This window comes from Melozone crissalis, unplaced genomic scaffold (assembly GCF_028551555.1).
Source record: "Melozone crissalis strain CALT ecotype California unplaced genomic scaffold, PUWL_Pcris_2 ptg000004l_1, whole genome shotgun sequence".
In the NCBI taxonomy this organism is placed as follows: Eukaryota; Metazoa; Chordata; class Aves; order Passeriformes; family Passerellidae; genus Melozone; species Melozone crissalis.
The window spans coordinates 24,792,182-24,808,310 of NW_026535782.1; the positions used below are offsets into that span (position 1 = coordinate 24,792,182).

At 39.4% G+C, this 16,129-nt stretch overlaps 1 protein-coding gene across 3 annotated transcripts; it reads left to right on the forward strand.

Annotated features, from left to right (window-relative positions):
• The first annotated feature begins 1,815 nt into the window (after nt 1-1,815).
• On the forward strand, nt 1,816-12,829 carry RXYLT1 (ribitol xylosyltransferase 1). 3 transcript variants are annotated; one of them, XM_054279015.1, is made up of 6 exons: nt 1,816-1,982; nt 2,437-2,616; nt 3,590-3,692; nt 8,567-8,881; nt 10,499-10,669; nt 11,710-12,829. In XM_054279015.1, exons 1-6 carry the CDS (start codon nt 1,841-1,843, stop codon nt 12,125-12,127), a joined length of 1,329 nt encoding a protein of 442 aa, XP_054134990.1. In that variant the 5' UTR covers nt 1,816-1,840; the 3' UTR covers nt 12,128-12,829. The 3 variants fall into 3 exon arrangements, with proteins under 3 accessions (XP_054134990.1, XP_054135000.1, XP_054135007.1); XM_054279025.1 differs by lacking the exon at nt 1,816-1,982 and adding an exon at nt 2,264-2,325 and having other exon boundaries at nt 11,710-12,821; XM_054279032.1 differs by lacking the exons at nt 1,816-1,982; nt 2,437-2,616 and adding an exon at nt 5,676-5,743 and having other exon boundaries at nt 3,612-3,692; nt 11,710-12,826.
• The last annotated feature ends 3,300 nt before the right edge of the window (nt 12,830-16,129 follow it).

Sequence of the window (16,129 nt, forward strand, 5' to 3'; positions counted from 1 at the left end):
GATCAGGCATTGCCATCTACTACAGTATTTCTAAGACTTTGATTGGTATTGCCTGTTCACCTCACTGTGATTAGTATACCTTTCTTCTCTGCTATAAATAAGATTACATTATCATCAGTATTGTGAAAGACTGCTCAGCAATAATCACTATTTCAAATCACATTAACTTTTTCATTTCTTATTGAAATGCATGCAAACAAATGCAGACTTTCAAAACACTATTTTTGAGATGGTCTATAATTCAAACTCTTCTTGATTAATCCTTCTTGACCTTTTCAAGTCTCTTCTGTCATTTTTATAAGAAATAAAACTGCTTCTGTGTGGGAAGGAGACCTTTCTAACCGTCATCCAAAGCAGTGAAGGTGTGCAATAGGCAGCCTGTGTTTCCAAATTATTAACATTTTTCATTCTTTGCCCTTTGTAATTAATTTCTACTGCCATCTTATTTCCCTTTGGTTCTGGGTTTATCATACTTTCATTATCATATTCTGATTTAAATTATTCGTACAAAAATTTTCCCTAAATTTCAGCAACTCAGCACACAGATATAGTTACTGATATAGTCTAGAAAACATAACTGCAGTTAAAACTGCTAATACTTTATTTTAATATTGACGATGACATATGTTGCTGCTCTTCCCATAGTTTGTGGCTGCACCATTTCATTGTGCATTCACACATGCACTAAGCTAGAAAGGCAAGAGAAGCTCAGTCTTAATTTGGAAAGCATTTATGACAGGTACTTCTTCCCTAAAATTATAAATCACTGTAGGCAAAGCAAAGTAGCCATGAAGCCTAACAGGAATAAGTGTATTGACCTGCAATTCTGCAACAGATTACTAGTAATAGTGACAACTGTTATTTGCATTATATGTAGGGTTTTAATGTGTAGTTTCAATAAATAAAAGCAGCTTAAAAGAAAGTGAGAGAAAAACTTTTTACCAGAGCTAGTAGTGGCATGAGGGCAGTGCTCCTTACGAGCGTGGTAAGACAGAGAAGTCGTGAATGTCCCATCCTTGGAAGTGACCCAGGGCTTTGAGCAACCTGGCCTGGAGGGAAGTATCAGTATCAGTACTGTTGCCGACAGCAGGGGGAGTAGGAACTCAATGATATCGAAGGTCCCTTCCCACCCCAACAGTCTGTGATTGCTGCCACTGTGCATCATCAGGCTAGACTCATAGTTCAGCAAATGTGCAAGCAATCAAATCAGAGTAAGGATTTGGCAGTAGGCTAAGTCTAAGCCTGTTTCAGAAGGCCTTCTAAGATTTCGGCTGGAAACAAGCAGTGGTCCGCTGAATTAATTTTAGGTCAGGATCCGAGCAAGGGTAAAAAATTGATCAAGAAAAAACCCACTCAGACCCAGAAGAGGCTGTAGGGTTGCGCAGTGCAATACAATCTCTACTGTTCCAGACTCTTTCTCCCTTGGGTAGGTGAGGGGCACTGTGCTTTTGGCTACAATTAGGTCATGGTGCTTGTCTACAGGCTGGTAGAGGCTTTACAGAAGCTGTAGCACCTAGCCTTAAGAAGGACTCGTGCAGAGTCTTTCCATCTCTCTGTGGAACGTGACTCACTCTGATCAATCCAAGCTTTGCCCATTTTAATAAAATTCCCTTAACCTGACTGTGCTGTTCATCTCTCCGTTTCCAACCCGGTTACCCGCCATCGCACAGCTGTGCCGGCAGGCTCAGGGGCCTGCGGCCAGGGGCAGCCCATGGCCCCGGCGGCTCCGCGCCTCCCCGGCGGCCCAGGACCCGGCCCAGGCCGGCGGGCGGAGTCTGCTCCCGCCGCCGCCGCCGCCTCCCGGCGCCCCCCGCCGGGCCTTCCGCCCGCGCCGGGCGGGATGCGGGGCGCTCGCAGGCGGCTCTGCTCCGCCCTGATCGTCGCGTACGGCCTCTTCTCCCTCTACGCGGCCTACACCGTGTTCCTGCGCCCGCGCCGCCCGGCCGCCCCCCGCTCGCACCGGGACCGCCACGGCCCGCCAGGTGAGTGCGGCGGCGGGGCCGCGCTGAGCCGCCCTGCCCGGCCTGGCCGCGGCCGCTGCGTCCGGGACGGCGGGTTTGGAGCGGAGCCGGCCCGGTGGGTTTGGAGCGGGGCCAGCCCGGCGGGCGGGGCCTGGCGGCGGCCTCCGAGGGAGGAGAGCGGGGCCGGCGCCTCCCCGCTCCCCGCCGGGCCTGCGCTGGCTGCGGCCGGCTCCGCTGGGCCTCGGCGGGCACCGCGCGGCACGGAGGGGCAGGAGGAGGCGGCGGTGGCGGTGCTTGTGGCTCTGCTTGTTGTGGTTGTGGTGGTGGCAATGGTGATGTGCACGACCCTGTGCGCATCTGTCAGGTGCTGCGTGAAATTACGAATTTGAGAAAATTAATCAGTTTTCCTAGAGTTGTGAATTTGATCTTCTTTTTTAATTTTTTTTTTTTATTTTAATGTAAATCACGCTTTTAGGTTTCACAGATCATGTTGCCTTGGGAAATGAAGAGTGGAATCCGTGGGATGCAGATGAGAAAAATGAGCTGGCTGCTTCTCAGCAGAGATATGAAGCTAATCTCAAAATGATAAAATATGCGAGGTCTCACCTAGAACAGACCAGTCTTAGAGTACAGATTTGGGGCAAAGCAGCAATTGGTAAGCAGATGTAGTCAATCTTTATTGGTTATTTAACCTTTCTGGAATAGCACTTTTCTGGGTTTCCTGATGATTAAAATTTATGTATATCTGAGCATGGGGGAGTATTAGGGAGATGTTACTTTAGCTGTTACTCAAACTCATGGCAGCATAAAAGTAGTTGAACTCCCTTTGTATCAGTTCCTTTCAAGGCTCTTCTTCTGCATCTGTCAAGGAAAATGTCTCAAAAGGCAAAGAAATGCACTTACTTTTTTAATCCAGTCTGGTTTACAGTATGACACAAGGAGAGACCTCTTACTTGCCTAAGCAGATTATTTATTTTTGTCACATTTACACTTTGTGAAATAAAGCATCACACCATGAGAAATAAAGCGTTTTCTGTAGTGCAGTGTACTGTAGTACTACTACCACTGATGAACTTGGAAATTCTTCTTTTGTGGAAGATACTGAGTTTCCCCTCTACACAAACTGGGAACCAAGGTCTTCTCAACCTCTAACTACTGCTGAAGATGTATCACTGTTCTTAGCTTAGCTTTTTTGGAAATGCCAGGCTTACACTCAAACTTTCACGTAGCATTGTAGAACACATAGGTATATTGCCTGGTATATTACCATCACAAAAATTGGTACATTTCACAAAAGCTTGTGCTTGTGTAGTATGCTTGTGCTTAAAATGCCAATTAATATTTGCTCATTTTTAGTGGTATGTGTGCTGGAAAGAGTTGCTAACAGAAGCAGTAGTGTATATCTTCATCTGCTGATATTTTGTCAGCCAAAGAATCTTTTTAAATGTCAATGTGGGAAAAATTAATCTTAACTAATTCTAAGTCATATTGTGCAAGAAGCTCTGACATTTATTTCCCAAGTTCTTATCTTGTGATGCTTTTTCATTTTCCAGAAATAATTTTTTTAGGAGCGTAGAGTAGGCAAGATCTGTACATTCAAATTCTCCATCATGTCTTCATTTATGTAGGCCTTTACCTTTGGCAACACATTTTTGGAGGGCACCTTGAGCCAGCTGATGTGATTGCACAGTGGAGAGAAGGAAGCCAAAATGCAGGGAAAACATACTTCAGGTATTGTTCATGATGTTGATTTCAATTGTGTAAACTTTAGTAAATAAGGCATTGGAAAGGTAAACTGAATGATGCACTGCTCAGGCATTATTTTGGCTGTCTCAAAGTTGTGTTGTTGCAAGTACAGTTGCAAGTACAGTTGCAAGTACTTTAATTTTGTAATGTTTTGATAACTATGTAATATGCACATGGCTTCTCATTCAAAATTATAATTTGTACACAAAAACACATACTTGATAAATCTAACCAATTCTAGACCAAACATGTCACTGTTAAAAAACAGAAAACTAGGGAGGAATTTAATCTGGTTTATGATGGTTTGTGTTATTAAAAATATATGTAAAAACTTGCCAATTCTGAGAGAAAGAGCAGCCAAGAGACTTCGGTGGCAGGGTGAGGATACAGCCCTGAGAACACTGTAAAGAGCTGGGGCCTGGGGGCTCATAGCTGGTGAGATCAAGCATGCATGTGTGAGGCAGGAAGATGCCTCCTGCTCTTTGTTTCTGTTGTATTCAGGGGAAAGGGATTTGGCTCGTTCATTCATAAATAGGAATGTGTCAAAACCATGATTTGTTTATAACAAAGGCTACCTGTGAGACCTAGCCTCTGGTTAGCTACTTGATTTGCAAACCAAAATTTTGTATGGAAAGGAAGATTACACGTAAAGCACTGTTTGCTTTAACAGTGGTGTTTGATCTGTGATCGTGTATGGTTTAAGACTGTTGTCAAACGTTTTACATTATTCAGGGAATGATACAGAGCTTTTCTCTGAGTCCCTATTTAATACCATTTTAATGCTTTCTGTGAAGATGCGTTGTCTCTTTGGCCACTTAGCCAGTCTGCAGAAGTAGGTCTCCTGCAGCATTTAGTCACTTGCAGCAGGACCTGCCTGTTAAAAAAGTTTTCTTTTAATACATTAATTACACAGTTAAGTGAGCTTAACTTCTGAAACATGTGTTGCTTCAGGAGGCCATTTTTTCCTTGCACAAGATGTGGTTCTAGCTGAAATATTTGAAGGTAGTGTTTGAAGTACACATGTGATTGTGAATTGAAAGGAGGTTTCAAGTGATCACAAAACTTTTAAAAATAATTTTGAATTGGTTATCAAAGTATCTAACAGTAAACATGGTACAGGCAATAGAGTCTTTCCAGAAGAAATAGATGAATTCATGTAGTCTTTAACAGAAAAAGCTATATTCCTTTTCTGCAAATAAAAGATGATCCTACAAGTTTAGAGAATCAACTAGGATGATGCTTCTGCATCTTGGTAGTCTCCTTGACAGAGCAATAGAGTTTTCAATTCACAAATATAGAGAAAGGATACAGTCCTTCCTTTGAATATTGGGCCAGTGCCTACAGTGTAGTTTTAGTGGCAAAAGACTTTGTTGTTTCCAGAGTTAAAATCTTAGAAGCTATAGAAATCCATGATACTGTGGCATGATAGGTTATCTTCCTGGTATTGACATAAGAATTTCTTTAGGCTCTTGCTTCCCACATTTATAACATGAAAATAATTTGCTGTACTTAATGAGTCTGTCACTTGACTGATTATGGTTATTTTCTCTCTAGTGTGCCTGTTTCAGATGATTAATAACTTCACATGTTTCCTTAGGGTATGCATCTCTCAAAGAAAGACTTCTATGCCTGCATTTAAATACTTGTTCTGTCTAGATGTGCCAGAGATAATGGAGTCCCTATTCTAATTTCAACTTGGATGCTAGGTCCTATAAAAATACAAAGCTTGAGTTTAGTACCAGCATAACAAAGGTTAACTTTTGACAGGTTAGTAGAAACTTGTGCAAAGTATAGAAAATTTGCAATATAACTGTTATTTTAACAACTAGGCTTCTGAAATGGCTTTTTACTCTATTTGGAAATACTAGTTCATGTTGTGGAGAAGAATTATGTGATTTTGGCTTCTCACTGGTTATTTTCTAGAATTGTTTACTGCCTGGCTGAGGTAAATTATCTTTTGATTACTAGATGAGGCTAGAGGGAACTAGCTGAGGTGACATATTTGGAGAATATGTGCTGTTCTGCAGTTCTCTGTGGTAAGTCTAATGATTGTTAAAAAATAGATGTCTGGTGAATGTTTTTAAAGAATAACAAATCTAAAGACACAAAAATGCCAAAATACCACTTGAACACAGTTACATGAATAAGCCCATTCTGTATATTTATGATGGAGGATACACATCTCTAATACAGATTTTGATGGGTACATATTTCCATCAAAGAAGTTGCCTAAAAAATACATGAAGTATCAGCTTCTCTATAAAATGCAGTAATGTTTATTTAAAAACAGAAGTGGTGAAGGAAATTCATTGCTGTGGATTTTAGTAGCCTCTTGGCACATTCATACAAAAAGCAAGAGAGCAGGATTTAACACTTTCTTTGGCTTGAAGCAATTCACACCATTCTCTCCTGTCATCTAGGAAGATGTTGTAGAGCACAGAGTGCCAAACTTCTTACCTCTTATTTGGCAAGAGCTTTCCTAAATTTCAGTTTCCCCCAAGTCACACCCTCTCTATTTGATAAACATTCAGCGCTGCCTTGCCTCAGTCAACTAGGAGAGGTTTCTGTCTATCAGAGGATTCCACCTGGTATGGCTTCTGGCAATTTAGTTTTAATAAAACCCTGTAGTGAAGCTTTTTGAAAGTCCAAAACCACTATGCCCACTGGATCTTCTTTATCTGTGTTCTTATTGACATGCTTCATCAGATTAATGAAACAGGATTAACTCATTCACAGCAGTGCTTATCCGTATATGTGATCAGTGATCTTACCTATTGATAAGATTCAGTGATCTTACTGTTTATTACAGGCTCTTCCAGAGAGGGAATTAATACTGACTGTTCTCCAGAGTCCTCTCAAGTTGTTTTTGTAGATGGGAGTCACTTGTGATTTGGACTGCTCCTTCCCAAGTTCTTTTCTTGATTTTCTCATTTTTATGTAATTTCTTTTTTGCGTATGGCATATGTCTATGCTGGATGTATTTATTATTGTCTCTCTTACTGCAAGCATTAAATTTAATGCTTGCTATTAAAGAATGGCTGTCTCAACACCTCCAGAATGGGCACTGTAAGACCCAATCTAAATTAGCATCTTTTTGTATGACTATCTATCACTAGTAAGGAAAAACAAGGACTTTGTAGAAAGCAAATCACGTATTTAGTCCAAAAAATGTAATCTTCCCATGTTATCTTTTCTCTAGCCTTCATGTGAGCGGTTGGTACTCTAAGGACTGCTCCCTCCATTTAGCAGCTTCTGTAGTGTCTCTTCCATTTCCCAGTCCCAGTTGTGTTCTGATTGGGGCTTAATAGCATGGCCCTAGCACGGTGTTTTGATTATTAAAGTATGGATTTATGAGACTTGCACTGTGTTACTTTTTTTCCCCCACTGTAATTTTATGCTGTTCAACTGCATATATTCCTACACACAAGTCATTGCTTCCTAAGCTGTACATCTGTTATTGCTGTAAAACTGTTACCCTCAAAGAAAAACCCTTTTTCTCCAAATCTCTTTGTAAGGTGATCACTGGACTATGTACATATTTTGTCTCTATTTGAGACATTCCAAAGCTCAAGGTATTCTCTCTTAGGAATCCCAGTGATTCTGTTCTCATTGTCTGTTAAACTTTGGATTTAAGTCTTGATTTGACTTAGTATTTAATGTATTAGAAATCTTTATTCCAAGTCATGAGTCTTACGAATCTTGGCTCCAAAATACATCACTTCCACCAAGCCAGCAGCATGTCAGCTTAACTCAGGTTTAAATACACTTGTCTAAGGTGAATCTGCCTCAGATAACTTCACTGGAGTAGTCTTTACTCCAGTGAAGTTATCCAGTGAAGTTTTTGTTGTGAGAGCTCAGTAAGTATATTTGAACTGAAACTAGCTGTCAGTCTCAGCACTTCATGAGTTAAAACTCATGCTCACTCTAAATTAAGTTTTGCTGGTAGCTGAAAAACTAGTAATGCAGCAGATCTAGAAAATTGTCACTTAACTGACTTTTATTTTTAAACAATGCTGTTTTCCCCCTCCACTTTTTCCCAAGCTGTGTAACTGCTACTTCTTTGCATTCAGTCAATGATCTGTTAAGACACCCGGTAACTAGCGCGGGGGCTGGCAAATACTGGTTTGTTTCATTGAAGTTCATAAATGGCTTTTGTCACATACTTGCAAATGATTAAAGAGTTGGTACTTTTGCTACATGACTGAAATTCTTCTGTTAAATACATTGTTGAAGATCTACAAATGCCGTTTTATTACTAAAATGTTTGTGCTTACTACCTTGTATCAGAGCCTCAAGTTTGACCTGGGGCATACAGCCAACCTAAGTTGGATAGATGTTTCTTGTGTTATCAGTTCTACACAGAAGAAACTTAACCAAAATACTGAGAAAAGTAGTATGCAAGACTAGCTAACTGTCACTCTTAATGATACCAGATTGTGGATAGTCTTCAGGTTTTTGGGGGGGCCTCTCTCTTGTTCTAATACAGCACTCGTTGGTTATCACTGGAATTAAGAAAATATGAACATCAAGGTGCACCCTTTTTTGAAAGGTGGTTGATTTACACACATTTTGAGGTTTGAGTGTTGTACTAGTTCTGATTTATTGACAAAATACCTTATTTAAGTCAATCACCTTTTTCCTGAATAAAAATGAAAGCAGCTTTACTCTGTGCTAAGCAGTACATACTAACAGCAGAAGTGGTTGTAGTTGCACATTAATTTTGCAGTATATTGCATTTACTTTATTGAAGAAAATACCATCTCTGGAGCGCAGTGTAGTAAGACTAGCTAGAGGACTGAGGCCAAGAATTAGTCTTACAAAGTCTTACTTTGTTTTATGATGTATTTTGGCTTTCTCAGCTTCCTGACTGGCCCCTCTGTAGTTCCCGGCTATTTCTCGGTGGAAGCGGAGCATGTGGTGCTGGTGCTGAACGGGAGGGAGCCGGCGAAGATCGCCTACGCCACGCAGTGGCTGCGCTACGCACAGACCCTGATGGAGACCCGCAAAATCCAGCACGTGGCCGTGGTGCTGCTCGGGAACGAGCAGTGCAACAACGCCTGGATTCAGCCATACCTGAAACGAAACGGGGGATTTGTCAATCTGCTCTTTGTTACCTATGACTACGCGTTCGTAAATGAAGAAGATATTTTCCAGTGGCCTTTAGGAGTAGCTACGTAAGTGCTATAGACAGAAGTTGCAATTGATTCATTAATTGTTGTGCATGAGGTATGGAAAATATGACTCTTACTGCTTTTGCCCAAAACAATTTCAATAAGTAAGTTGCAGAACGTGATCCTATCAGTCATTTTCTAAATCAGGCATTGGAGTCTTTGAAAGTTGCATTTAGGAATAAAAATTATAACAGGAAAAGGGTACTAGTGTTTAGGAAACTTAAGGAAAATGAACCTGTGTCTCTTGAGATTTTCTGTTTATTCTTTCTTCAGTAGATTTGCTCTTGAGATTATCATGACTGCTGATGTAATACATACCAGTGATATGGAGATTCAAATTATGTAATAAAGTTGCAGGTACTATTTGTTCAGAAAAGCAAAGAGTACTTTTTTTTAACCTCCGTTATGGCTCAAAAGGCTTCCCATTTGGAGTTGTTATACTCCAGTAACACAGCAGTGTAAACTTGCTTAACTGCTTGTTTAAAAAAAAACATTTTTGTTATACTTTAGTGCTCAAACTATTAATGTGGAGTAAATAAAGGTTTGGTTCAGCTAGATGCATTTTTACTTCTTATTAACAGAGTTGATAGTGGTTTAGCTACTTACCAGGGTAATAGAAGCTGAAAGGAGTACAGGATTGTTTTCATACCTTCTGTTGAATTTGAATTCAATATCCTATATTGATCTAGTTTGCTCAACAAGCTGGAAAACTGTATAGAGCTTTTTATCTACAGCTTGAACTTGTTCACAATGTCTCTGACATATGCTAAATTTGGATTATTGATGATGTCAAAGAATCGATGGTATTGGAAGTTCCTAAGTGGAGAGAAGTTGAGTTTTGAGATGCAGAGATTAAAGTGACAGTGAAGAGAAAGCAACAACACTTAGAACAATAAACGAGGGTGCAAAGCTGGGTGGAGGAAGATAAATTTGGTATCAAAATGGGGTTTCCAGACCTTGCATACAACAGCTGTAAAAAACAGGTTAAAAGCATGAAAATTTGCTGGATTTTCCAAGTCAAGAGGAATGATGCAAAAATATTTGTCATGAAGGAACAAAAGCTTATTAGAAACTAAGTGAATTGACATTCATCATGCAGGAGAAGAATGAGGACAGGACTGCTCCATCAAATAATGCACAATAAGCTATTTAGTAGCCAAAAGATTCAATTATTGAGTTCACTCAGATCAAAGTAAGATTTTCCTTTGAGAGATGACCAGTGGTATTTTCAGTAGAGGAGCATATCCAGAGATTAAGGTAGGTGAGACTTACATGCCATAGTTACTGTTAAACTGGCCATTTCAGTCAAAACTTGTGGTTGCATCAAGAACAGCTCCTTTGGAAAAGCATGTTAGTCAAGGACATTCTGTAATCTGCACATTTAATATTGAAAGAAGATGTAAGTATTCTGGAAACTTTGTGAAGGGCCTGATGGGGGTAAAGGGAATAAAGACATACTTTTAGGACAGGATGTGACTTGGTTTACTTCTGAGTCTGTCTGTAGAGATGGATTGGCAATAAGCAGGTGGTTTTAGTCATAATATACGATGCACTGAAAATGAAATGCTGCAAAATGTTTTCCTTTAATATGGTTGTCTAACTTACACATTTTTTTTACAGCTACAGAAATTTTCCAGTTGTGGAACCCAGCTGGTCAATGCTACATGATCCAAGATCATATCTATGTAATTTCTTAGGAACAGTTTATAAGAATTCTTCTAGAGAAACCCTCATCGAAATTCTGAAACAGGATGGGCTTGACAAACTTTGCTGGATTGCAGCCAGAGAACAGTAAGACTTTACTTCATGAAAATATTGAGTTTTTTGCCTGGTTCATTATTACCAATCTTTTCTTGAGTGTTAAAAAATAATACAAATAAAGGTAATTAGTCATTAAGTCAGGGAATAGTGCAGAGACTCTTCATTTAAGTCAACATAACAGCATTTCTGTTATATTTTACATAAAGCATATTTTTAAATCTAGTTTAGAAAAGTCTCCTCTGCATATAACCTATATAACCATCAAAGACCATCTGCTTTTTTCTTACAAATATTTGATTATGAGAAGAAACACTTATCTTGTATTTTGTGGAGTTTCATGTCTTTAGCCAAAGAAAAAAGAAGCCATATTTTGTTGAGTTCCACATGAGAGTGGATTTAATCTGTACAGCACAGTTATTTTTTGTCTAACAAGAGTAGGGTTCTGATTGTATTTCTTAACTTTGAAAAGCAACACCTATAAAATGTTGGATAGCAGGCACAGTGGTGCTTAGGTAGACCTTAGCTGCCCTGATGAAGAGTCTCAGGAGATGGATTGTATCTGTGACATAAACTCTTATCTCCCAGACATCTTGAGGCACTTCAAGTAGATGAATTCAGGTTAAACCAATTGCTCTGCTTCCTAGGTTTTGAAGAGCAAACCTCTTTTGAGGCCAAAAAAAAAGTCATTAAAAAGCCCATTGAGTGTCTCCCTTTTTGTCTGTTTCTAAACTGTGCTGTGAAGTAAATTGACATATGCATCATCCAAGTCATGCAGAAGATTTGGAGCGGCATTTCAATTTGTTTTTTACACTTTTAAGTGTTAATAATTTCCAGAAAGGGCCACATATTACAATCTGTTTTTAACAGTGACATTTTCAATAAATTTTTAGAAGATTTTTAAGAGCAGTTAAGACTAAAAATACAAGTTAATTCACTGTGTGTGTAATACAAAATTTTTACACTAATAGCATTTTCAGTTTTATAACTAATAGAAATTAAAGCATATCACTATTTTTTCATTGCAGTGCCTGTGGGGAAAATATTAATTTTCACTCTTTTTCCTTTCCTAGATGGCAGCCTCAAGAAACAAATGAGAGTTTCAAGAACTATCAAGATGCCTTGCTGCAGAGTGATTTGACATTGTGCCCAGTGGGAATAAATACAGAATGTTACAGAATTTATGAAGCTTGTTCCTATGGATCTCTGCCTGTTATAGAAGATGTAATGACACCGGGTGATTGCGGAAATTCATCAGCCTACCACAGTGCTCCATTGCAATTATTAAAAACCATGGGGGCTCCATTTATCTTTATTAAAAACTGGAAAGAGCTTCCTGCTATTCTAGAGAAAGAAAAAAAAATGAGCTTACAAGAAAAGATTCAAAGGAGAAAAAAGCTTTTAGAATGGTATCGAAACTTCAAAGCATGGATGAGACAAAAATTCATTAATACTTTGGAAAATTCATTTTTGCCCAGTGATAAAGGATAAATTGTCCCTTTTGAAAATCTAGAGTAGATGACAGTTTTATTTCCATTAACCTGAGGCAGCTTTTATTTAAAAGTAACCTCACTTTAAAAAGTGCATTCCTTTTAAAGTCAGTGGAATTGCTCTAAGCTTGGCCAAGAGCTACATTTGGCCCTCCATCTTTAATGACTTTCAGAGAGGTTGTCGACGTAATATGATGGTACAAGGATGACAACAGTTTCGTTACTATTTTCACAATTTTTATGTTGCTTTGTGACCTGGTAAAAATTTTTAATTGTAATATTTAAAAATTTTAAGGATAATGTCTTTGAGCATGTGAATTTGGTAAAATCCAACTTAAAAAAATCAGTTGTGTTTGAAGAAAAAAGAATGGAGGCTGTACGGTACCGGGTAATTTATTAGGGAAACTAAAAAAGAAAAGTATCATTACAAAATTGCCAGGTTTAGCGTATTCTGGTAATATGTTCCGGAAACGTAAACTGTTTTGAAAATGGGAGCTGTTTACTTGGTTGACATTTCATTTCCAGCAAAGTGACCATAAAGCTAAAGACTGTGGAATAAAAATGTGTATTTCAAGGTAAAAATAGAGAGCTCTTTCTTGAAAATATTTGATAGCAATTTATTTCATCTGAAATATCAAAATTACTTTCTTTCATTTGTTTTTAGTCTTGGGCCATACCTTTCTGTGTTTCTGCTCTTTCATTACCTGTAGTTACAGCTGCATGTTCAGAACCCTGAGCCTTAGACACGAGCCTCCCTGTAGCTTATCTAATTGCTCAAAATCTGCTGAAACTCATCAACGCCAAAAGATGGCAGAAGTGTAATACTGCATGGTTATGAGACTATGTGTACCATAAACAGTTTCAATGCTTTTTTTGTTAAATGTAGCCTAAGGGATCCATTCCTGTTCTTGTGTGTGTGCAGTTCCCTCCAGTCTGCTCTGCTGAGCAGTAGGACTGCACACACACCACTGCCATACCAAAGGGCTGTAGTAGCCACTTGTGTCTGACCACAGCATGACACGTGGGGTCATTCTCATGCAGCAATTCAAAGGCTGTACAGCTAAGTAGTAGTCATTTGTGTACTGATTCTGTCTAGTTCTGGAGCATGTGTCACACAAGGGCACTTCTGTGGTAATGTGAATTGTCTGTCTAACATGAACTGCTGTGACTTATAATCCACCCATTTCATCTGAAGTGTCCTGCAGTTGCAGTACAATGCAAACATACTCCATTCAGCTGAGACTAGAAGTACTGCAGTGAGTTGATGAGAACTGCTTACAGGTTGACATTGTTAGACCAAATTCACAACAAATGTCCAGCACACTTAGGATCTGAAGCCCATCAGCAGTACACAGCACTCGAGGGTTAGAGGAAGCTTGAGTATCTGCAGTAACCATAGAAACATGGAATGCTTTAGGTTGGAAGATCATTAACCCCCCTGCCAGGGGCAAGGATGCCTCCCACTATCCCAGGTTGCTCAGAGCACCATCTAGCCTGGCCTTGGAATAATTCCAGGGATGAGGCATCCATATCTTTTCTGGACAGCCTGTTCCATGTCTCACTACTGTAATAACATAATCTGTGCTGTATTTTTCCCCTAGTAGAATCTTTATCTCTAAACAAACTACAAAACTGCAGAACAGTAATTTGGAGCAGTGTTTCTCAACTTGTCAGCAAGAGATTCCTTGGCACTCCTGCAGGATTTCAAGAAACTGCAGAAAACAGCTCTCGGAAGTCTTTACCAGTTAGACTGAGGTTCTTATAAAAGAGGCTGCAGCTCCTAAAAACCTGTAGTGGTATGCAGGTTGAAGTCTGCAAAACAGTTGAGTGTGTAACTTCGCTCATCAGCAAAAGAAAGATGCTGCTATTGATGTGCTCATTTCTAAGTAATGTGTGAGTTTTTCCAAACTCACGGAAGTTGTATGTTAAGGGAGGCTAATGCATATACCAAAATTTTAGTAGAATTTCACTTTGCAGATGCTTGCCTGCTTTGGGAGTTCAAAGGGAATTATTTTATCTATTGAACCAATTATTGACACTTCAAATTCACCTTTTTCCAGCAGGAGCTGGCACCAAGAGTTTTTTCTTGTGTACTATTTCTAGTGCTAATGGAGCAAAACATTTTGAAGTCAAGGAAGGGATTCCTAACACATTAAGCAGGTTGCTAGTGTTTTAATTGTTCTCTCATTCCAGTGTCCAACATGTGGAAGAAATTGTCAACTCTGCTGTATTTAGATCCAGAGCTGAGCAAGACCACAAAAAGGACCTTGGTAAAGAAAGGATGAGACTGATGGAGGAAAGACAGTGGGGAGTGCAAGAAATCAGAGATATTTTACAGTGGTAGAGAAACTGGTTAAAACAAGGGAAGTGGTTAAGCCACTGGCAAAAAAGATGGCATGCCACATCCATGTAGGAGCAGATAGTATCTTCTGTCTGTGGGAAGATGACAAATCAGTTCAGTTGTTTAATGCTAAGAGGTGAATGCACCCACTGGTTTTGTACTCAGCCCTCAGGTTTGAGACTGGGATCATGAAACATCACTTTCCAGGCACAGAGCAATGCCTCTTGTAGCTGTGCCTGGTGTTTCTTGGAGAGATGCACTGAGCCTGTCTGGAGTTGGAATGCCAACTGTAGCTCCAAATGTTAGACAGATTGCTAATTATGTGGTGTTTTGCATCACGCTTACATTGGTGTGTGGAGTATATAACTCTACCAGTTTCATTATCAGAAGCATTTCCTGCTGATGAAGACTTTACAAATTAAGCTGAATTGCCTTGTTATAAGAAAAACAGATCCAGCTTCTCCAGGCCTTAGTGTAACTCTCTCCTACATTATTCTGAGCCCATTGAGTGGCTGTGAACATATGGCATAAATGGTTTAGAAAATCAGTTTCTAGAGAGCAATATGATTCTGAAGAAACATAACCAGTCTTCTTAACTGTTTGTAATCCTGTAGATAAGGATGTGGCTTGCAAATGACCCATCTGCCATTTGCTTACTATTCTTGGATATTTCAGTTGTGATAGTGTATTTCAATTGTTAGGTTACCATCTTTCCATGGCTGAAACTTACAAAAGGGATGATACAATGGAGAGTTTTCTAGAAGCCTTTCTCACAGCAATTATTAAATCTGAATTAGGATCACTGTGTGCTGGAGCACAAGTTTCTGTCTTGGCTTACTGCCCTCACCAAAACACTTGCAAAGCCACAGAAATTCTGTTTCTTCTTGGCAAATGCTGCATGTTAGTAATAGCCACTAAGAACTGGGCAAACTCAGGAGCAGCTTCCATGCTACTGATTCCTAAAATAGTTCCAAGAATTCTTCCTGCTGTGATCAGAAAAATGAAGAATATTGAACAAGATTATGCTTATTTTGGCCTGTTCATAAAGACTGATGTTGGGAGAGGCAAAAAGTATTTCAAATGCGGTTCCAACTGTGCTGTAAGAAACTGTTGCTTCCAAGAAAACTGCCAGCATAAGGCATGTTGGGACTGCCATTTCCCAATAGTAAAAAGGGCTTAAATGTTTATGTAGTGCTGTGAATGCTACACAAAGGGTTTGATGAGTTAGATGAAAAGAAGAGCTGACCTGATGAAAATGTGCCTGAAAGGATGATGTGCAGTTTGCATTGTATCCCAGGACTCCATGATGGTTGGGATTTTTTGCTTTCTGAGTCCACAAAGTTAAGTTAAATAGTTTGTATTATAAACCCTTCAGGGATCACTCCAAAGTGATGCTATAAAAGCCATGCTGTGCAGCAGAAGTGACAGTGGATCTAAAATCTCTTTCCATCATTTTATGCAGTTACACAGAATTACATAAAATTCTTACTCCTCAAGAGTCCATGAATCATAACTGATAATCCTCTTGATAAAGAAACTGTTGCAAAAGGTCACATTATCAGTCCATATTTAAACTATTTGGGTGGGTCAAATATCAGGATTTCTTCAGTGTCTCCTGAACAATAAAAACCAGTAAACGGTTTTTAATATATCTTACCAATG